This window comes from Panulirus ornatus, chromosome 46, assembly GCF_036320965.1.
Source record: "Panulirus ornatus isolate Po-2019 chromosome 46, ASM3632096v1, whole genome shotgun sequence".
Classification (NCBI taxonomy): Eukaryota; Metazoa; Arthropoda; class Malacostraca; order Decapoda; family Palinuridae; genus Panulirus; species Panulirus ornatus.
In genome coordinates this window covers 35,584,714-35,608,992 of record NC_092269.1, presented here as the reverse complement: position 1 = coordinate 35,608,992, position 24,279 = coordinate 35,584,714, and the positions used below count along the sequence as shown (strand labels likewise).

At 38.0% G+C, this 24,279-nt stretch overlaps 1 protein-coding gene across 17 annotated transcripts in view; it reads right to left on the bottom strand.

The window, feature by feature from the left end:
* Positions 1–24,279, bottom strand: part of LOC139763229 (dystrophin-like) — a 304,285-nt gene that overhangs the window by 39,724 nt on the left and 240,282 nt on the right. For 10 of the 17 annotated variants that reach the window (XM_071689094.1, XM_071689095.1, XM_071689097.1 and 7 more), the window contains 4 exons: positions 14,318–14,458; positions 9,740–9,898; positions 4,209–5,333; positions 330–4,070 (listed from right to left, as the gene is read on the bottom strand). In XM_071689094.1, coding sequence (XP_071545195.1) covers positions 330–4,070; positions 4,209–5,333; positions 9,740–9,898; positions 14,318–14,458 — 5,166 coding nt within the window. Of the gene's footprint in view, positions 1–329; positions 4,071–4,208; positions 5,334–5,598; positions 8,242–9,739; positions 9,899–14,317; positions 14,459–24,279 lie in introns of all 17 variants that reach the window. The other 7 variants (XM_071689108.1, XM_071689101.1, XM_071689107.1 and 4 more) reach the window with 3 other exon arrangements.

Sequence of the window (24,279 nt, the reverse complement as noted above, 5' to 3'; positions counted from 1 at the left end):
TCATCATCATTACTGTTATTAATAATATTATCCATTTCAACAATCAGGCTGATAAAACTTTATAGAAGTTCCCTCTTGATTTATCAAATGAATAAATGATAATGATCAATCTTCTTGACTGTACCCAATATGCCTTCCTCAATGCTCAACAAGAACCTGTAAATATGCACAGTACTATCATTCTACTTGTAGAATGCATACTGAGTCTAAGATGGCATTGAGTGAATCTCCTGAAGACAAGTCATAAGTATCATCTATACTGTCGTGGAAAAGGAGTCAGTACCATGCACCACTCTTCTTGTTATAGCAATGAATATAATTGTACTTACAAGGTTCTTCATGATCTCTGGAGGGCTTGCTACCACATCAACTTTAGGACTGAAGGGAGAAGCTATGAAGTCTGACATGATGGGTTTAGTATTTGTTTCTTCACATTCAAAGCTTTTGACATCAGCAGGAGAGTGAGGCACATAATGAATTTCTTTTGGCCGTGCTCCTGAAACTGATTTGGGGAATTCAGAAGGAGAACATGGTACATACTGGAGTTCATATGATCTTGTCCTCTCCTCATGGACTCTTGTTTCTTTCATAGTGCCACTGATAGCATTTTTGCCTTCTGTGGCTGGAATATGAACTTGTGCTTCAATGATATCTGCTTTCTGGCTAGAGGTCAGGGATTTTGATTTGATGGGAACTGATTCCTCTATTATACCAGTTTTAAATTCTGGAACTTTTTCCTCGCCAACAAAAAATTGCTGTTTATCACTGTATGTACTAAGCTCTGCTTCCTTCCTCAAGCCTCCTTGATCCCAATGCTGATCACCAGAGGGTATGCAGGGAACATAATGGATTCCAAGGTCTTGCACTTTCTTACTCTGTGTTTCCATTCCATCATTTCCTGCACTTTCAAACACTTCTTCATCAGATGTAATATTTGTCTCCTTTATAGAACTCAAATCCTTTTTCTTAAAAATTAAGTTTTTCCTTGTTTGTCCTTGAGTCGATGGAGATAATGGAGGAGATACTGATGATACAGCAGCTGATTTTGGGACATAAGGTACATAATGAATCTTACTTCTGTTCTCATGATCTCCTTGTTCCATAATATTACCTTTATTTTTAGTTAATTCAGCCTCAACTGACTTACATTGCACCCTTGTTGCTGTTAGTCCTCCTCCACTTGATTTATCACCCTTTTCATATGCTTCATTATCTTTGGAGTCAACAGTTGTGCATATATCTGATACGTCCTGTTTGGATGTTCGTATATATGATGGTATTTCTGTCAGTTCATCTAATTTTTCTTCAGGAATCTTCTTAGATATGTTCCTATTCCTCTGAATAGGAACATCATGTATTTCTACCAGAATATCTTTTAATGTACTAATGTCAGTTTCTGTAGAAGGAGTTGCTACTCCTGTTGTTGTTGTTAGCTTCATAAAGTTTGCAAAACTTTGTTCTTCAGGCACAACGCTTATCTCTTCCAGCAACACTGTTGAGTGATCAGATGAAACTTGAGGTATGTCATTTATGTCAGCTGGAGTTTCATGGAAATCTTTACCAGAAGCAGGTGGAACATGAGGAACATAACAAACAGCTGTCTCAACAGATTTACTAGAAGGCTTACCTCTTGTGAGAGATTCCAAATGAAGAGAATCAACACTCTGCAAAGCTGAAACCTTTCCATGTTCTAAAACAGTAGGGTGGACAAACTCTTCAGATTTAGACTCTTGCTCTTTTCTTGTTCTAATCTCAGGTACATCTGCTAAAGAGCATGATTCTAAACCCAAAATTTCATCTTCCAATTTGATTACTGGGCAATGTGGTGAGTAGTGGACATCAGTCATTTCATCTTCCATACAAGCTTCTTCAGCATGTTTTATTTCAGATTTTTCCCCAGAGTCATCTTCCTTTTTAACAATATAATCAATTTCATTCGCTGGTGGTAAGAAAGGAACATATTGTAAGTCTATTTCACTGTCTTTCTCAGAAGACACCTCAGCTTTCTTAACAATCTTCCCTTCCACATTGTTATTCCTTTTAGCATTCATTTGTGGTACACTTTGTAATCTATCAAAGTTACCATCAAGTTTTTGTGACTCCTGAAATGCTCTGAAAGGTTGCTCTGTGTCCAGGATTCTCTCTTTCTCTTCCTTGTGTAAAAATGGTTGAGAAACAAAGGGGAGTACTAAACCAGTATCGCTGTTTTCCATAATTCTGTCAATTTCATATTTCTTTTCAGCTTTTAGAATATCATTCTGATTTGATATTTGCACAGTGTTTGCATGAGACTGCTCCTCAAATGTAACAGAATATTCATTCTCTGTCAAATTAGCAACTTCAGTAAGAAAAGTACTTCTGTTACCTAATTTATCTTTTTTGGATTCAATGTTCTTTTCACTTGAATCATGTAAGCCTTTTTGGGTGTCTTTATGTTCTGAGCCTCCTGATAAATCAACAAAACTAGTGCCTTTTGATGAATGTTGTGAACTCTTTAAAAGGAAATCAATTGACGACTCCATTTTCAGCTCTTCCAATCCTCCCTCCTCATAAGGAATTTGTTTTTCTTCTGTGTCTTCTAAGGACATGTTTAAATCATTATGGGTACCAATAACAGTAACTGCTACACCATATCGATCTTGAACATCAACTGAAGTCTCAATATCAAAATACGAGAGAGCTTCAGACGTACGATCATCTTCAACTGCATTAGTTGTGAAAATATAGCCACTAGGTATGGCAGATTTTACACCCCGAATAAAATTTATTTCATCTGCTGCTAATTCACCAGAATAACTTCCCTGACCTGATTGGCTCTTTATTTCATAGCCTGAGATAACAGAAGAATCTATTAAAGCAGCTTCACAACCTAATGGTATCCCTTCCTCTGAGACTTCTGATATTACCTCTACATCCATGTGAATCTGTCCATTGACCTCCGATGAACTTAATTCCCTTGTTTCTGTCTCAGAATTTATTGCACTGACAGCTGTAACTACAACTTCCTCAGAACAACTTTCATGAGCACCTGCAAAGACTTCACTTGCATAAGTTTGCTCTTTCTCCTCCAACATTTCTGTGTACGAAAGTTCTGCATCTGCTGAAGATATTGACATTTTCTTATCATTGCCATCAAAAGGATGATCTGCACGTGTTTCAATATTCTCAACAAGGTTTACATTCCGATTACAGTATGGAGACTCTTGAAATACTACCTCAGGTGCCACAAGAACAGCCTCTTTCAAGCCATCTATTGCTCTCTCTGACACACTTCTTTCCACTGCAAATTCAGGTACATTTAATGTCTCCTTCTCAAAGGCCTCAGGAATTTCTTGAAACATAATTTCAAAACTTTTCATTGCACCAGATATTTTTCTTTCATTTTCACTCATTTCATTATTGCTTCTAGGGGATAAAACATTAGTGCTTATCTCAAAGTTTTCTTTAATAACTTCAGAGTTACTACAACCTGAGTCATTTATTTGAACAATCTCTGTAAGGACAGCTCTTGTTTTTAGATCCAGCTCTACTGCGTCACACATTTCTTGAGGAAATGTAACTGTTTCTGCAAGAGAAAAAGGTGAGGGCATTGTTGAAACCACCTCTTGAGGTACAAAATCACATTCTTCTGATGCAGTAGAGATTTTTCGGTCACTGTCAACTGCAGAGGTCAAAAGTACATTTTCAGATGCTATTACATCATCATTAAACTTTTGAGCTCCGAAATTTGCCTGACTCTCTGTAGCAAAAGACTGGATAGGTGATGATATATCTAGAACATCTGGTACCTCATCTCCAGCAAAATCAATAGCTCTACTAGGGCTTGAACTTTCAACCCAAACCTTAGAATCAGTCAGTTGAGCATTTTCAGATGTTATTAATGTTGTTGATTTGTTATTGCTGAAATTTTCCGCTTGTTTTAGAAAAGCAGGTTTAGTTACCTCACTGCATACAACTTTGGCTGTAACCACACTAATCCTTGGATTTTCTTCAACAGCACTAGGCACATCTTGTGAAGACAGAAATGACTTAGTTGGTGTTGGTGGTGTCGCAATCCTTGATACTACCTCCTGTGAAGCAAACAAAATACTTTGAGATGCTGAAGATACTTCCCTCTCTTTACCAGATAATAACATGATCTTCCTGTTTACAAAATTAGGAAAAGTTTCTTTCAAAACAGAACTAGAAACTGTAGGAGAAAAACTTACATTACGTTGACAAAATGAATTTTCCTTATTCTTTTCTTTGTCCTCCATAACTTTATTCTGATTTGAGGGTAAAGAGGCAATCTGCTTCCTTTCTTTAGGCTCTCCCACCTGATACATGACTTCAATTACTGATCCACTTTCAATGTCAGCGGCTTGTATAACTTTAGTATGATATGCTGTAGTATCAGAATCCTTTGATCCATCTTCAGATGAGTTGATCATATCATTATGTTTATCATTTTCATCTGCTATCTTTTCAGCTGCAATCTCTTCTTTGATATCAAATTCAACGTTTCTGCACAAAATACTTGGAGCCTGCATCACCAGAGCATTCACTGTTGTTTCGGTAGGTACTTCAACTGCATTTCTAACCATATTTTCTGATTCACATGGTAATCCTTCATGTGCTAATTCCATGGTCACCTCAAATGGTGTAACTTCAATTTCAACAGATGCAGTTGAAATTAGTCCTTCTACTTTAGCAATGTTTCCATGAATAGGAATATGACCCTGAGCATTATCACCATTTCCAAAATGAATATTTTTCAATGTGAGCTGTTGCTTATTAGAAGTACTCATGTGGCAAGAAACATCTGAAGTTTCTATTAAAGATACAGAACTTGAAGAAGTCACAGATATTGCAAATTCTTCCATTGTTGCCCTCATAGCTCCCATGTCCTGTATAATCTCAGTACCTAGACAAGCAATTGGTGAGGATGATTGAGCAGGACCTTCATATTTACTAATCCCAAGAGAATCAATTCCTTTATTACCCAAATCAACCTCCAGATTCTGTGCATTTGAGGGCTTAATAGTGGGTTGTAAAAGAGTTTCCTTTTCCTTTGCATCAGGGTCTATAATCAAAACATTATGTCTTGAAAAGAAGTCTAACATTGAAGATGACATTCCACTTGCCATATGAGTTACCACTGGTCCTGAATCAGTGGATGCAACCAAATTTCCAACATTACGAAAACTTTGAGAGCTTTCAACAGAGTACTGGCGATTTCTGACATATTCAGGAGAAGAGATAGGCGAGACAGTAGGAAAACCTGAAGTCTGCCCTGCAGAAGACCTAGAGACAGAGGCTAATGAAGAGCTGTCTATCTCACATGCTGATGTTACCTGAAAGCAGAGTGGAAGGGTCTTACAACATCCAAATGGATGTCATAGACTGGAAAACATTAACTGAAGACCTGAGAGATGTGGCAGAAGGATGCAAATATTACAGCTGTAGCAGTTTTTGCTAAATGTTAGCACCCTTTCACCAGAGGATATTCAGATTTTGGAGAATAATGTGACCACCATGTTAGGATTAAAACAAAACCACCTATAAGCTTGTCTATAACCAACTTTAACGGGACTCTCATGCTCCTTACATACGACTTACCTCTCCAGTTTCTTCAGCATTTCCCTCCTCCAAAGCTACAGAGATACTTGGGCACTCAATAATAGTTGGCCTCCTCTCCTTGACTGATTCCTCATCCTCAGAAGAATCACCTGAACTGGAAGAAGATGATGGTTCATGTGCCCTTTTCACTTCTTTTTCATCCTCCTTTTCCTCCTTGTCTGAGAATTCAATATCTGGATCAGAATTCTCCTCTTCTACCTGTTCCATAATAACTTTATTTGCAGTAAACTCAGAATCTGTGGCCAAGGCTTCTACAGAGCTTGGTCTGGAAATCAACGTGACCAGTACAGCTTCCTCAGGTTCCGGGAGTCGATCTTCAGTGGAGGTTACAAGGGTCATTCCACGCACAACCTGAGAACTATGCACAGATACTTTTTGCACTGTTGAAGATGTGTCACTAGTTATCTCTCGCGTCCCTTCTTGAGGATGCTCTAACATAACCTCAGGCAAAGCATTTGGAACTTCTTGAACATCAGCTTCATGAACTGATGTAGTTGTGACCACAGTTATTGGAGTTCCAAAAGCTAAAGGCTCATTTGGCTCAACCGAACTTCTGGCTTTAGCAAACTCAATATCACCAGCCACATGAACTTCTTGTACACTGAATTCAACAGGAAAAAGTTCATCTTTTAATTCGTCTGTGGCCATATTACTTACAAAACTAGAAGACAAGTTCTCTTTTTCAGGTATCATTTCAACTGGAGCTGCACTTATGCTTTGATTCTCAGTGTTTGTAACTTCACTTGAAAGATCTACCTTTGATGCATTTGTTTCTTTAACAGATAAGCTACTGTCTTCCTTTTCTTTGTCTGCTTCAGCTTTTTCATCATCTGTATCACTTAATTCTGTATCACTCATCACCTCCTCCAGTTCAGCAATCATTGCCTGCAATTTTTCTACAGGAAGCTGCTCATAATCCATCGCATGACCAGCAGCTTCCCCTCCTAACAGCTCTGATTTGCTCGTTTCTTTTTGGTTTAATGATACAAGACCACTCTCACCATCACCTGGTTGTATATCACAGTGTGAAGCTTCATTAACATTGATACTAGCAAAATCTGGACCCACTTCTTTTTTGACTGGAGAGACTAGCTCATGAGAGCTTTTAATATACATGTGAGTGACTGCTTCACTTGAAACTATTTGACTTTGCTGTGATACAAGTTCTATAGTGTGAAATTCTTCTGTCCTAGAAGAATCTATGGATCCCACACCTTGAGTGGCAGAGGGAGAGAACAAACTATCTCCTTTGGAAGAAACACTTTCAGAAACAGATTCAAGATCAGAAAAGGTACCTTCAAAATCCCTACTTGCTTCTGAGGCAGGAGCCATGTCAGTGTCTATTGATGCTAATGACTCTAAATCATCGTCCTCACATCTTCTAATCTTTAAGAGGGAGAATTTCTCATCTCCATCCTGTTCTATTTCAAGATCCTTCACAGAACCTCTCCTTCGACTGCCTTCTATTGCAGTCAAATCAATATCCTTTTCTGCTACTTCTTTCAGTCCAGCAATAAGCTCATCAAAATTATCTAGATCTGTTTCAGTCTCAGTTATCTTTCGTTTACGATCTTTTGCTGCTGAATCACAAAGGGTCATATCATGTGAAATGATACTAGCTGGATGGAAATCAGCTTCTGGAGACACTTCTACTGATGACTCATCTACATCACCACGAGAAACAATGTTAGCCTCAGCAGTTCTCAATACTTTCTGGTTGGCTGTTGTACCAGCAATGTTGAAAGAAAGGTGTGATATTGTCATTTTCACTTCCTCAACTTCAACAAGACTAATCTGTTTTGGCTGGTCTATATGGGATGTAGTTTTAGAACCTTCAGTTGATTCCTGTAGAGATGTGGAACATTTTGTTTCCTCATTACCAACTTCTTCCTCCATTTCAGGTGATGGATGATCCAGAAGTGCTGTTACACTACTGGTGACTGCAGTTACAGAGTGATCATCTCTGGTAAACAGAGGTTCTTTAGGTTCAACTTTCACAACACTATCAATAAGAGTAGAATCTCCCCATGTGTTACTGTCAACTGAGGAAAACATTTCATATGATTTAACAGCTCCTGCTGTTTCTGATGCATTCTTTGTATCCTCCAAGGTGGCTGTTACTTGAGGCTGTGAATTTTCTGGACGTAAAATTGACTTATCTGATAACACTAAAACTGTGGAGTCATTATCAACAGAAGACATCATTTCTGTAGTAGTGTTAGTGACAGTTGTAGTGGTAGACATAACACTACGCACTAAACTTGTACTTCTCAATACAGCATTTTCTTCATGTACAATACTTTCAAAATTGTCTTCCTCAGTTTCCATTATTGTAGGATCTTCCTGCATGGTTAATGGTGATGCCTTCATGTCAGTGAATTGATGAGAAGATGAGACTAGTGATGTACTAAATTCTGGTGTCATTCCTGAATTCTGAGTAAGTTGTACAGAGTCATGGGTTAAACTGGTAGTTACAGCAATTTCATTAACACATGCTGTAGTTGTAGAAAGAGTAGAGGTGGTGTTGGTGTGGCCTGCAGATGGTTTTGGCCCTTGTGTCTCTGAAGTCAAGGTAAAATCTATGGAGGAGATGCTTGTGCCTTGTGTGTCCAGGTGGCAATGCTGAAAAGATATACATTGGATCTTGCTCACCAGTATTAAAATCAGACCAACTCTGAACTCCGCTGACTTGCTAAGTTTTAATGTCTATCTTCAATTCGAACAGTATGGTGAGATCAAGCTGCTGCCGTATATTCTAGTCCAGCAGAAGCAGTAAGGTTAACAGACCAGACACCACATGTAGTGTTGACAGAGCCACGAAGGAGGTTGTTAGACAGGTAACATTAGGAGCTCAGAAAGAGTGAATAGAAGGGGTAGCAATAACCTCTCTAGTCACATTTCAACACAGAAACTCCACTGACATATACCACAGCACTAATCTGAAAGCTCTTATATCCTAAGCCCACACAACTATCCTAGCCCAAGCAATAAACTAAGTGTGCCCTTCCTTAAGAGGAAGCACCATTAAAACTACTGATAATGTAGTGTGGTGTGGTGAGGTAATATGAAGGATAAGTATGGAACTTATGATACCAATACGAAAAATCTGGTGAGCAGAAATACTTATAATCTACACTAAAAATATCAACTGAAAAGCATCATGGGAATTTTGAAAGTCCTTTCTACATCTAATGCTAAAAGTCTTTCATATTACCAAAAAACGATTTTTATAAAACAGAGGACAAAATTATCACATCACCCACATGAAGCCACATTATCCCCAAAACACAGAATATCCTAAAGGCAGGAATAAACATGAAAAGAAAAAGGGGCAAGATAAGTCTTGAAACAATGGGATAATTAAGATCAATTTGAGGATGTAGGTTAAAAATATTACTAATCAGTCTGAAGATTCACTGGTAAGAAAATATACAGCAAACTATTAGTCTTGTTAGATCTTCATTCTGCAGAATAATTAGATACAGCCTTTTCAGATGAAAGAAAAATCATCACTGATACAGATACTTCAACAAGATAACTTTTTTATAAATTTGTTTGAATTCAATTACGATATTCAAAAAATTTTAAGCACTTCACACAGAGGATGTAACGGATTCAAAGAAGTACCCAGTAATGCACAAGCCTCCCAAGCACAACATGCAACATACACAAGCTTTGCAGTGTCAAAACCCTGAAACATAAACTGACAATAGCAGCAGCTTTGGGTACTTTGCCAAACTGGTTAAGTAATTAACCATTTGCAATAAATAAATGCTAAATAATTCGTGCAGCAGAGAAGTTCATTAAAGAGCAAAAAACTATGGAAAACATACATTATATTCTGAATCCACTTCAATTACTGAACTTTATATGTCAATAAAAGCAAAAAAATATACATTCAAAGACACAAGCATGACAATTTCAACATTCTAGCAAGTAACAAATGGTAGGAAGGAGAACATGTGTAAAATAAAATCTGAAAAACCAGTCATTACTGAGAATATATGATTACATCATTCCTTAAATACAGAGTAATATCACATACAAATTTTCTAAAAACATGGCATCATATACTCCTTCCATTAAGAAAAATCCTGATACTTGAACAATTATATCTTACCTGCATAATCTTGTAGATATTTTCCCACCTCTGGTTGATGAGCAACAACTCTGGTTGTATACGAGCTTGGAATAAAACTCCATGGTTGATAAGATGAACAGCTGTGTCACGAATATTTTCAATCTGACTCTTGTAGTTCTGCATTTCCAAAGACACACCCTGTAAGCAATATAGTTGTTTAAGTTACTGTCAAAAATGATCAATAGCCTACATATCCTTCTCCCACTGTAAACCAGGATTGATTATATTGTATCTGTGGCCCCTCATATATCACATCTTTGGTTCCAAAACAAAAACAAAAAAATGGGGTTCAAAAGTGAAAAATCTATAATTCTAAACAGAAAAATTGGTTTTGAGAGAGATAGAAAAAAGTTCTCACCAAGGCCTTGTCCCATGCGTATGAGAGGCACTCTTTTGGATATCTCAAAGATAATCAAGGTCAGGATCTACCAGCCCTAAGTGGCATCCATCACCCTTCACCAACCATTAAGCTATGGTTATGTCAGCTCATTTCAGGCCCACCTATGGCTAATTAGAGACTGCCAAAGAGATGATGTCAATGACCCACTTGGCCCCAGACAACAGCTCAGAATTCATGGATCATAGTTATTAACCCAAAAGGAGTCACAGTTGGAAGAGATAAAGTTTTCAAAAAAGAGAGGTGAAGGCCATGCAAGGTAAGAAAATCAAGAAAAAAGATACTGACTTAGGACAAAAATGTTTTTCATATTTCAAATCCCATATATCTCTTCTTTACAGTCTATCTAGTGAGCATGATAGCATAACCATGGTGAAAAACTTTAGGTGAAGTGAAGTAAACCCAAAAGCAACATAAATACCTTCTATAGTGATTCAGACACATACTAGAATCCATCTCCAATGGAAGGAATCCTTAGAGCCACACAATTAATGGAAGTGGTAGATGACTGCCAAGTGCTCCTTTTATTGATTTCTTTCAATGAGAGATTTGTGAGGAACGTTAAGGTATAGGTCACCTTTCTGATAATATATGATCTAAAGATGAGTCATGGAACAGCAATTAAAATGAGTTTCTTAAACCATGTATGGATATTTCTCACTGAAAGGAGATTTCAGGATGCACAAATAAATGATCACTCTGATAATAACAACTGAAGTCCAAAGGTGTCTGTAAGAGAATGACTGGACATCAAGCATGATTCTCTCTTGATGAAATCTTCCAAGGGTGAATGACTTCCTAGAATAATATAAAGGAAGGAGGAGGAATTCCACAACAGGTTGTATAGTTTCCAAATCCCATTTGATTTGGAAAAGCCTGGGAACAGGGGGTTCAATGAGAAAAAGGGGGCACTTCATCCTTCTTCTATTCATACAACTGCCCTGAAGAAAGTCCAAGAAAGATTCAGCATTCATATTGATAAACACTGCTTTGAAAGTACTTTAGGGAAAACAAATATTTTACATTCAACTTGAAATGTTGTGTTCTCAAGGCTATATCAGTACCCAGGAAATCCTACAAGAGGAAAAAATTTTCTGGATGACCAAAGAAAAGCCTTTGCCACTCTGTAAAACAGCAGTATCAACACTGGGACCTCTAAAATATCTTCAAAGAATACTGAGACTAGCTGCCTGATCAGTGAAAAAGCTAGCTTAGCAAAAACACGTTTTCCTCCCAGGGAGAAGGTTATGGCTGTGAGAAATCTGAAAACAAACCCAAAAAGCTCTTTGTAAACACGTCAACAAGTGATCTCTTTGAAAATGGAAGCATGAAGATGAAACTTTTTGGAAAATGAAGGTTTACTTCTCAAAGACAAACTGGTCTCTAAAACAGCTTCAACTGATGCTACTTCATTGCATGAAGCCTCAGGATAAGAATCTGATTCCTCTAACTGAATGGAAGAAGGAACCTAAGGATTGCTACGACCTTGCAGAGGCCCTTAACCCAATGGAAAGAGCATAAAACTTTCATCTTAAGTAAGGAAAGGTGAGTAAGGAACGTAAAAAAAGGTTTTGCATGCATGAAGCAGGATCCCAATGAGATAAAACGATCCTTAATTTGTACTGGATCCAATGGGTGGGTTTTAACAGAGGTAGAAAACATAAAAGAATCTCGTTCTCCTTTAGACATTGGTCAAATGCAGTGGGAGTCAGCAGGCTTCCTAAGCCCACTGGAGGAAGGCTAAAAATTTCATCTGAAGGAAGGAAAGGTGAGTGAGGATCATAGGAAAAGTTTTGCATCTGAGAAGTAGGATCCTGACAAGATTAAATGTTCCTTAAGTTATACTGGGCCCAATGGATAGCTTTTAACAGTGGTCAAAAACACAAAAAGACTTTAATTTCCTTTAGACAGAGGCATAATGGTGCAGGAGACAGCCTGCACAATCTGGAGCAGGATATGGCAACCGAATCATTTGTGGTGTCAGGGAAGATCCAAAAGCATCCTTAACTGGTGAGGTATTGTAAGTACCTATATCAACTAATGGTCAGTCCATTAAAATACATGGGAGCTCTACCCTTCTCTTCTTGAGACTGAAATGATAGGTTCTCACAAGATCTGATCTTTTCTTGAACAAAAAAGAATGAGGATGTATGTGTTTTCATTAAGATTCTTCGATGAAGAATCAAAACACCACCACTGGTTAAGGAGGGCTCCAGGGCTCCCTTGACCAACATTATGTGACTATATTCTACTACTCTCTCCCAGACACAGACATCAAACCTAGCTCTTTCTCTATCAATTTCTGTAACATTCTCAGTCTTAAATCTAGGCTCATCTCAGCAAAACCTCATTTATCCACATGACCCCCTGCTCTTCTCTCTTAAACCATTCTACACTATCATATCTCTAACTTTAATCTCTGCTATCAATTCTATTCCTAAAGTGATGTGTGTAACTACTGTAATACAAAAATCCACTGCCTGCCTAGTGAATACGGAGTCTCTGAATCTAATGCCATCTGGCTCAAAATTTCTCAACCCACTACAACATAACCTTCATGCTTTGTATACTTCCTTCCCCAATTCCTTTGACCATGTACAACTCTAAGACAATGTGACATCTTGTCAAGAAACACTGTTCTCTTCACATCCATGTGCTGAGATCATCTATGCAGGGGATTTCAATGTACACCACAAGAACCAGTTAGGCTCCACCCAGGTAGGCTCTACCCAGGTTGATCCCAGTGTAGCAAAAGCCTTTTCTTTTTCTTTCCTTAATGATCTTGAACAGATAGTACAAGTAACACAAGTTCTAACCTGTCACAACTACACTTGCAACACACTCGACCTCCATCTAAAATAATCATACAGAACCTTCACTTCACCATGAAGAGATATATGCAACAATCACCACTGGAAAGAGAAAATGAAAATGGTGAGTACTTTCATTCATTACAATAAACAAAAGTACTCACCAATTTTATTTGCTCTTTCCGGTGCTGACTATTACTAAACTAATCATGTTTTAATACTTCATCAGTGACTGATAACTGCACAAAGACCAACTTGTGCCATCAGTAGCACCCTAAGAACACACATCCAACTTGAGTCTATTATAGCACTCCAAAAACAGGCTCTCTAATACAAAGCCCATTCCAGACTTAGTTTTTGCAAATCTTTTATATACACCATATCATAAAACACCCATCCATGTACATTTCTAATGACTGATTCATACTCAACATTCTCCTCACATAATCATTCTCTACTCCTTATTCTCCTAATTCTAACTATATCAAGTAACTCATCTCTCTACCTACCTATTTAGGTTTTATTCAGATCCAATGACAGTTTCTTCTTTTCACTGGCAAGCGTTTAATTACACAAAATCAAAAATTGAAACTGCAAGGCATTCTTGGACTTTGGCAACAGTTCTCTGATCCCATTTTTCAGCTAGGATAATAAATGAACAAGGTTATAAAACTTCATTAGTGACTGGCAGTGATGCATTTCAGGTGCTACTTTTTGGAAATTTATTAATCCAATGAAACTTGAGAGTTTTTGAATTTGTAAGGCCCATCTCAAAAGACACCATATTCCATTTTTCATTATTCACTTACAACTCTTAAGAACAGCAATGTCCTCTTGGTTCAAGGTATAATACACTGCATGCCATAGTTTTCAAACAACTTCTAAATTTCCACTGGCAAGCAAATTCCATAATACATAATATATATCAAAACATCAATGTAACACCATAAATATGCTGTCCTAAGATAACAGCCTTCTAGTAACATCTTGCAAACACAGCAATGTTTATTTTGTCTTTACAAGTAACAAATCTACAACAATCATACTATACCTTTGCATAAACATATAAATGTACAAGACTACTACTTATGATTAAAAGCAATTACTATCATTTTTGGCATAAGAAATATTACCTCTGCTACCATTCTTTTTTTTTTTTCAATTTTTCCAAAAGAAGGAACAGAGAAGGGGGCCAGGTGAGGATATTCCCTTAAAGGCCCAGTCCTCTGTTGTTAATGCTACCTCGCTAATGCTGGAAATGGCGAACAGTATGAAAGAAAGACAATTAAGTCTCATCATTGGTAGAGAAACATACCATTAACTAAACATGTGGAAATTTCTATTGCTAACCTTCATGAGTTTGTCCTGTTCATCAGGTTCCATCTTGCCAATATTGGCCAGCTGATACTCAGTGCTCTCCAGCCATCCTTTGATTTCACCAAGGCCAATGATAAATCGCTCCATTTCATTCTCTTTCGCAACCTGTTCATCCTGCATATAAATCAACAAAGATGTAAATGACTAACAAAATTTTTAAGATCTGAAATAGCTGAATAAAAATAAGTACCTAGAGAAAAGAACTTTCCAGAAAACAATACAAACCTATCGGTGTCTTTTTTCTAATTTGTTCATTCTTAGATGCCCAAAAAACTAACAATTTTAAGGGAATCCAAAGCAGTAAAATGCCTAACTAGCAGCCATCCTCACTAACATATAAACTTATATAGGAAAGGTAACCACAGCAAAGAATACTGCATACATGAACCACACATCTAATACAAGATGTGTACAGGTTGAGCATTCCTAATCCGAAAATCCTATCTGAAATGCTAAAAAATCCAAAACTTTTTGAACGGCAACTTGACATTACAAGCAGAAATTCCACACATGACCTCACTTGCCCATGCTGGGCTTTGACATGCTGTTGGCACCAGTTTGTTACAAACCACTGTCAATGCCAGACCTACATGCATTACTCACTGTTTCTTGCTTATTTTCTGCTCTGTAAGAATAAGTGTAAGAAAATGACTGCTTATCAGTAGCATATAAATACAGATTCAGGAATGAAGGTGATTTTGTGTTTAGACTTGGGTCCCATCACCAAGATATCTCATTATCTATTATCCATCATGACACATGTGAAAAACAGGATGATATGGAAACAAACAGGTTAGAGCTGAGACATACCTCAACATTTTAACTGCTCAACAGTCTTCCTCATGAGATGCTGATTCCAGCATCTGGTGGGACTGTATTCCCCAGCAAGTGATGGTAACCCACTCAGACGTCTTGGCGTGTCACTTCTGATTGGATCGCTTGTCCTGCTGCCTCCACCCATTCACAGCAATATCCACTGCCTGACATGGCCAGCAGATGAACTTAGACCTTGTGTTAACATTGTCCTTAATCCCTTCCTCTAGGTATGCTCTCACACTATCACTAAACGGATGATGCCAAGACAACTACAGCCAAGTGAAAAAGTATTAAGTGATAGTGTGAGAGCTTACCTAGTGGAGGGGATTAAGAACAACGTTAACACAAGATCTGGATTCATCTGCTGGTCATGTCAGACAGCAGAGATCGCTGTGAATGGATGGAGGCAGCAGGACAAGCAATCCAATTAGAGAGTGACATGCCACGGCTCTGAGTGCATGACCATCACTTGCTGGGGAATACAGTCCCGCCGAATGCTGGAAACAGTATCTCCTAAGGAATGCCATTGAATAGTCAAAAAATTGAGGTATGTCTCAGCTCTAACACATTTGTTTACATACCATCCTTTTTTCCACATATCTCATCATGTATATGCAAATAATCCAAAAATCAAAACACTTCTGGTCCCTGGCATTTCAGATAAGGAATACTCAACCTGTATGACTAATTCATTCAAGACAATGAAGAATAAAGATGACTGATTGTTGACATCAATTCTTTAAAAGTGCTGGAACTTAAAAATATACTTAAAATAATCTAATCATAGCACTTAAATTGAAGAACTTAAAAATATACTTAAAATTATTTAATCACAACACTTAAATTGAAGAACTTAAAAATATACTTAAAATAATTTAATAACACTGAAATTGAAAAAAGTTTTACATCTTATAAATACTCTTCACAAGGTTTTAAGTTCAGGAACATGTGGTAAATAGTTTCCTGCAGTTCTTGACACCTAAAAGTAAAAATGCAATTTGAGCCATCCTTCCTTACACAAGAGAAAGACTTACCAAGTATAGGTTCATAAAAAAAAATGACTGCCAACCATAATTTTAAATGAAATTAAATGAATAAAATAATGCTTCTTTAATCAAGAGTTAAGTCACAGTATTAACATCTCAAACTTACTGATTTCTAGTCTGATGAAGAATCCTTTTAATAATCAAGCCAATCTGCTTTCCTCCAAATCATCTTCCAAACTGACTATTATGTTATCATTTCCATTCTAAATTCTTTATAATATACAGTAGATCCTAATATTTCTTGACTTGTTTAGGAAGTTTGAATACCTCGCTGAAGTTGATTTTCCATTACTTACAGCTTAATTTCTAAATATAAGGATCACAGGCTTCATTCTGTACTGTTAGTTTCAACTACTGTATATTCTGGTGTTTTCTTGTACTGCACAGACAGTACTCCACCTATTTATGCAGCTTACCGTTGTTCTAGATACTGTCTCCTGGCATTTTTATTTCTGCCACTATTTTGTCTATATCTGAAATTGTAATCATATCCAGGATGTAAGGCATGTGTACGTGTAGGAAGAGAGGAAAGTGATTGGTTCTCAGTGAATGTAGGTTTGCGGCAGGGGTGTGTGATGTCTCCATGGTTGTTTAATTTGTTTATGGATGGGGTTGTTAGGGAGGTAAATGCAAGAGTTTTGGAAAGAGGGGCAAGTATGAAGTCTGTTGGGGATGAGAGAGCTTGGGAAGTGAGTCAGTTGTTGTTCGCTGATGATACAGCGCTGGTGGCTGATTCATGTGAGAAACTGCAGAAGCTGGTGACTGAGTTTGGTAAAGTGTGTGGAAGAAGAAAGTTAAGAGTAAATGTGAATAAGAGCAAGGTTATTAGGTACAGTAGGGTTGAGGGTCAAGTCAATTGGGAGGTGAGTTTGAATGGAGAAAAACTGGAGGAAGTGAAGTGTTTTAGATATCTGGGAGTGGATCTGGCAGCGGATGGAACCATGGAAGCGGATGTGGATCATCGGGTGGGGGAGGGGGCGAAAATTCTGGGGGCCTTGAAGAATGTGTGGAAGTCGAGAACATTATCTCGGAAAGCAAAAATGGGTATGTTTGAAGGAATAGTGGTTCCAACAATGTTGTATGGTTGCGAGGCGTGGGCTATGGATAGAGTTGTGCGCAGGAGGATGGATGTGCTGGAAATGAGATGTTTGAGGACAATGTGTGGTGTGAGGTGGTTTGATCGAGTGAGTAACGTAAGGGTAAGAGAGATGTGTGGAAATAAAAAGAGCGTGGTTGAGAGAGCAGAAGAGGGTGTTTTGAAGTGGTTTGGGCACATGGAGAGGATGAGTGAGGAAAGATTGACCAAGAGGATATATGTGTCGGAGGTGGAGGGAACAAGGAGAAGAGGGAGACCAAATTGGAGGTGGAAAGATGGAGTGAAAAAGATTTTGTGTGATCGGGGCCTGAACATGCAGGAGGGTGAAAGGAGGGCAAGGAATAGAGTGAATTGGAGCGATGTGGTATACCGGAGTTGACGTGCTGTCAGTGGATTGAATCAAGGCATGTGAAGCGTCTGGGGTAAACCATGGAAAGCTGTGTAGGTATGTATATTTGCGTGTGTGGACGTATGTATATACATGTGTATGGGGGGGGTTGGGCCATTTCTTTCGTCTGTTTCCTTGCACTACCTCGCAAACGCGGGAGACAGCGACAAAGTATAATAAAATAATAAAATAATCCAGATTGTCTATATTGAAATACATGATCAACTAATCAATTTCTAACTTGATACTTTATATCTTGATATCTTTATCTTTTGAATCTTTATACACAATTCTTTGTATCCTGTTTAATCTAGTGGCATTTTTTAAGCTATCTCATGGCAATATTACATAAATTTGTTAACATACATGACCTTATTGATCTGAACTAATGTTATACAACCTTTTGCCATCTAAATTATGTGCCTTGTCTTATTTCAAGCCCATATTTTCTTCTTAAAGCTTTAATTTCACTCTGTCAATGCACTGAACCAGGGCATGTAAAGCAGTCAAGGAAAACCAGGGATTAGTCTGTGGAATGGGTGTGGATGGTAGGCTCTAATTTTTGGAACATTATATACATGAAAGGTAGTGATTGTGTGCATATGAAGCAGTTGTTTGTTCATTGATGGTGCATATGAAGCAGTTGTTTGTTCACTGATGGTATCACCTCATTAAGGCAGTGTAGGCAATTAGGTAAAAAGAAAAAAAGTAGGTTTTGAGTGGTGAAAAGTCATTTTTCTCTAAAGCAGCTGGGGATATTCCATGGAAAATATCAAATCCTTTGACCATAACATTCCATGGAAATATCAAGTTATTCCTACATTCATCAAATTGGTGAAGAAGCTCTGTTTCATTCATCACTTTTGACTGATCCTCAATCCACCTCACTCTTCAACCTCAATAAATGGGGTTCGTTGTTAGCCTAACAGTAATTACCATAAAGCTGCCATCACCATTATTCATAAGTCATAATTCACAAATCATTGTGCCAAACCAGGGCATCACAAAAGGAACACAGATAAAGTTTTTCAAAAAAGGAGGCGAGTGCCAGCACAAAAGGAACACAGATAAAGTTTTTCAAAAAAGGAGGTGAGTGCCAGGCAGGGCAAGAAAAATATGAAAAACTGCTCACAGGACACTACAAACCTTCAAAACATATGTTCCTCTTCTCTGAAGTTTGCTAGATTGGGTCTTCCAAATTAACATCAAAACCCAGACATAGGGATTCTTGTAATAGGCAAAAGTGTCCTCACCATGCATTTGTTATGAAACCAGCAAGAAAAGGCATTCTAACAAAAGACTTCCAAATAATTTCTATGGCCCATCTTTTTCATTTGTTACAGAACCTGATTTCAAGATGATATCAACCTGACCACTGCAAATTCCTTTGAGATGAGAGTCTTCGAGAAAAAGTCTTGGCAAAGAAAAGCAGATTCTTTTTTTCAAAGTCAAAAGAGGATAGGATTTGCAAAGCCTCTGTTCATCAGACAATGGACAGCCACAGAACAGTCCATCAGAAATACACTTCTAAACCTGAAACTCAAGACATTCTGGGATATACACAGCCATGGGACTAAGAACTCCCTTGTATGATATGAGTTCTGCATGCCTATCTAACAGCCTGCAGCTACATAACCTTTTAAAGGATGGAAACCCACTCCTAAGGTGGAAGTGTCAGTCTTCACACTCAAGAAAAGTTACAGGAGGAATCCAAGGAAAGGCTTTCTTAACATTCTTTCCATCGATCCACAAAACAAAGAATCTGAGAATCTCCTGAGAAAGGTTTTTCAATTTCTGCTTGCGGCAGTAAAGAAAGTGTTTACTCAGAAAGGACCCTTTTTGGACTAGAGCTACCCTGTTGTCGCAAAGGCTGCAAACCTGAACTTCCCAGAATTTGCTTCATGTGAAATTGAGACACTAAGGACTGAGTTCAAATGGCAATCACAACACCTGTATGGTCTTCCCAAGCTTTGTCCTTATGGAGTCAAAGAGGGAGAGTTTTACACTCAAGGGGCCATATCTCTTGAACATTCTCTACTTTCATACAACTTAAATTTCTGCATGCTGTCTGCATTATCATGTCCTCAATCATCTTATACCATTCATAAACCACTCTCATGCTATAAAAGTACTTTTAAATACCTTTTCTAACAAGCTTCTTGCTTTAATCTTATGGTTTATCCTTTGGTTGCCCCATTCCCATATCTCTTAAAAAACTGTTCACTATCCACTGTTTTAAAAATCTAAAACCTTTTCTCTCTCCTCCAAGGTGGAAAAATTTAAAGCCTCTAGCCTTTCCCAAAAACTCAGCTCTCTTGATTCTGATACCATCTTTGTTGCCTTCTTGATCTTCTTTATCAGCTCTTTGTGCTTTTTAAGGTGCACTGACCAAACCTGAGAAGCGGATTCTAGTTTTGACTTTATGTATGATGTGAATGGCTAGCTAAATTTTCCCTTATCCATATATTGAAAGCTATTCTAATATTTGCCAGCAAACAGCTTGTACCCTTAACTATTCTCTCAATGTGGGACTCTGGTTACAGAGCTGACTCTCAAGTCCCTCTCACAAAAAGAATCCTGATCCTTATTTTGTGCCAAGGGATAAATTAGCCCTCCTGAGAAGGGATTCCATTAAATTCCAGGAAATATCAGTAGATGATGCCTTCATGTAATACGTATAGTAATGGGTAAAATTACTGAGTATAGGATGTTTATAATTATTGAAAGTTTATAATTCTCCAGAGAAATGCCAAGATCCAAAACATGTGTATTCAATGAATAATGAAGGAACAATAACGGTTATGTAGGAAGCAACAAAACAATCCCTCCAACACGGTAGAGTACTGATTAAGGGGGATTTCAATCACAGGGGAAATAGACTGGGGGAACTTAGATTCTCACAAAGATGCTGAGTTACAGAAACACAAATTCCTTGAAAGTATACTGAAGAACTTCCTGCACCTTCATGTGACAGCATGCAAGAACTAGGGGGGATGATAGACTATCTCTACATGACTCTTGTCTTTACAAACATCAAGATGGAAATAGGACATAAAAAATATGATGTTCCTACTGGAAAGAATATTCATATAGTCCCTGATTTGGAATATATGGGGTGGAGAATGCAAGACATAAATCAAAGGGAGCACAGGAACCAAATACAAAAAGTCATGGCAACTATGTGGAACTGATAAAGTTCTTTAAGAGCAATTATTGGGAGAGGGATATCTACAATAAAAGAGATGCAGAAAGTTGTGTAAAATCTACAGTTAAGGGATCAAAACATGGGTACCTCAGTGAGTAAAGGAGATGGATAAAAATGGAAGATGTGGTTCATCAAGAAATGTCATAAGGCAAGTGAGGCATCTCTACTTGGGTAAATACAATAAATTTTATTGGAAATCACATTTTTCATATTCTAAGTTATTTTTCACCTATATTTGAATAAACAGAATTTGCTGATATTTTGAATTCTATCACAATTTGTGATTTACTGTACACTGTTAATACTTCTGAATTAGTTATGGCCCCTAAGCCAGGTAAATATCATGTATCTTACTAGAAATAACTTTTTCCACAGTATGTATAATACAATACCATGGAACCATGGAAGCGGAAGTGGATCATAGGGTGGGGGAGGGGGCGAAAATTTTGGGAGCCTTGAAAAATGTGTGGAAGTCGAGAACATTATCTCGGAAAGCAAAAATGGGTATGTTTGAAGGAATAGTGGTTCCAACAATGTTGTATGGTTGCGAGGCGTGGGCTATGGATAGAGTTGTGCGCAGGAGGATGGATGTGCTGGAAATGAGATGTTTGAGGACAATGTGTGGTGTGAGGTGGTCTGATCGAGTAAGTAACGTAAGGGTAAGAGAGATGTGTGGAAATAAAAAGAGCGTGGTTGAGAGAGCAGAAGAGGGTGTTTTGAAATGGTTTGGGCACATGGAGAGAATGAGTGAGGAAAGATTGACCAAGAGGATATATGTGTCGGAGGTGGAGGGAACGAGGAGAAGAGGGAGACCAAATTGGAGGTGGAAAGATGGAGTGAAAAAGATTTTGTGTGATCGGGGCCTGAACATGCAGGAGGGTGTAAGGAGGGCAAGGAATAGAGTGAATTGGAGCGATGTGGTATACAGGGGTTGACGTGCTGTCAGTGGAGTGAATCAAGGCATGTGAGGCGTCTGGGGTGGACCATGGAAAGCTGTGTAGGTATGTATACACGTGTGTGGACATGTGTATGTACATGTGTATGGGGGGGGGGGGTTGGGCCATTTCTTTCGTCTGTTTCCTTGCGCTACCTCGCAGACGCGGGAGACAGCGACAAAGTATAAAAAAAAAAAAAAAAAAAAAAAATTTTTCATTATCGGATAGGATATCCAACGAATTCAAGAGCCAGATATGGAAACTTCAGGGTTTTTATGATGAAAAAGGAAGAAAAAATTCCAATATTTTTTGATGGAAATATCACAACTGAAATGCTCTTGAAATTTTATGAGGCAACTCACTCAAAGGTTTAAAAGCAACTCATCAGGACAAGACGTCCAGATGGGATACTTGTAGAAAATGACAGGAAAATATGCAAGCAACAAGATGATAATTTCAAAAATGTACTTACACTGGCGGGAACTAAAGCTCCAACACCAATGAGATGGGATGAGGATAAGGGACTGGAAAGTACTAAGACTTGTTAGATGATACATAAGTAAGCTACCAAAGAGATTTAACCAAAGTGACCAATTCACTCCGTATGTCCTAAAGGTGTGAAGAGGCACTTGACAGGCTACTTGAAATACTGTTTAAGAAATTGCTGGAAGACAGTACAGTGCTAAATGAGTGAGAGAGATAACAAAATGTGCCTATATTCAAGAAAGATCTAGAAATTTCAAACTAGTCTTACTAAAGAGTATGGTCTCTAAAATACTGGTTAATGATAATAAAAAAGTAAATGGATCATTACTTGCACAGGACATAATATGTTTGTGGCAGACAACATGGGCTGAGGAAAAGGAGATCATGCAAAATAAAACTCTGACTTCTATGAAAGACTAAGCTCCATCTTAGACAACAGACATCAGTGGGTGAAGTGTTTCCATGCAGGGAAAAGGAGGACACTCCTTCACAGGATAGAAAACTATCTCAGCTGAAAGGAGTGGAGAATGCATGGTTGAAAAGGTTGCTCAATATCAGTTGGGGTAAACAGTGATGTGGGGTGCCACAAGGATCATGCTTGAAACAATTCCTCATTGTGATCTATGCTAATGGCTTACCAGAAACATGGAACTCATACCTACATATACTTGAAGACGAAAAGGGCATGGGAGACACAAAGAATGATGAAAAATGCATCAGCTTACAACACGACTTAAGCACATTCCAAATCTCATGACATACATGACATGAAAAATTCAACACGTGTAAATGCAGTGATGAGGTTGGGACACAAAAAACACGTGATCTTGGAAAAATAAGCAACATGGTTCTGTCAAATAAAGATGTACAAATCCTGTTTGTGTGTAAGACTAGCATGAATGCACTAGATTCTTATGTTCGCACACAAAGATGGATGATGAGCGAGACTATACATTGTCTTCTAGATTTCTTAGCTAAGTTTTAGCGACAGACTATACATTGTCTTCTAGATTTCTTAGCTAAGTTTTTATTCTAATGTATAATTTGTAACTCTTGCAATATGTCATATACAATGTCCACAAAAAAAACACTGTCTACCATCCATGTATTTCGAAGGCAATACACACTCTCAGGGTGAAATCATCTTACATCTGGTTGCTGAGACTAGTGTTTTTAACAGTATGAGCACCACCAACCTGCCTAAGTGTAACTCAGGCTATCTTGAGGGAAGGATATTCTTTCTTTACTCTTCCTGGCTGCCACTTCATTTCATGAATTTCACTTCTGGGAGCTATTTTGACTCCACATGCGCTTCAAGATCTCGGCTCTTACCATTCTAAGAAGGAAAAAGCCTGAATTCTTGCCTGGATGCAAGAAAATGTGGGTACACGTGAGATTACCAGATGCACTAGGCACTCAGAATGATCAGGCAGCTGCTTCCTGCAACACCTCATCAATGCATTGCCTCATTCAGATCAAGACCCTATGGATCCAAAATATGGACCAAGAATACTTCAGGAACCTTGTCAGTTCCATGACCAGACATCTGCAGATGGTAATCAAAGCCACAGGAAAGATGATGAAATAATAAAATGTAAGTGTGATATTGCCTTCGAAAATGCATGGGGAGGTAGATAAGCAAACACTGTACTTCTGGTGTACAAGGCAGGCAGTAACAGGGTAAAGTAACTCTATAGTGTGTGTGTGAGACTGAGTCACAAAATCTAGACCTAATTGTTACAAGAATCTAAATTTCACATGAAGAGACTGCAATCTTGCACTTCTAACTTCATCTTACATCTTTAGTTTAAAATACACAGCATAACAACCTTGTAAATAAAAAACAAGAGATACGATGACATTTCAACCTAGTCAGGATTATTCTCATGTACACCGAAGAGTGGGGTAATTAACTTGCTGGCAAATGTTAGTATGACTTGGCATATTAATTTAGTGTCAAAAT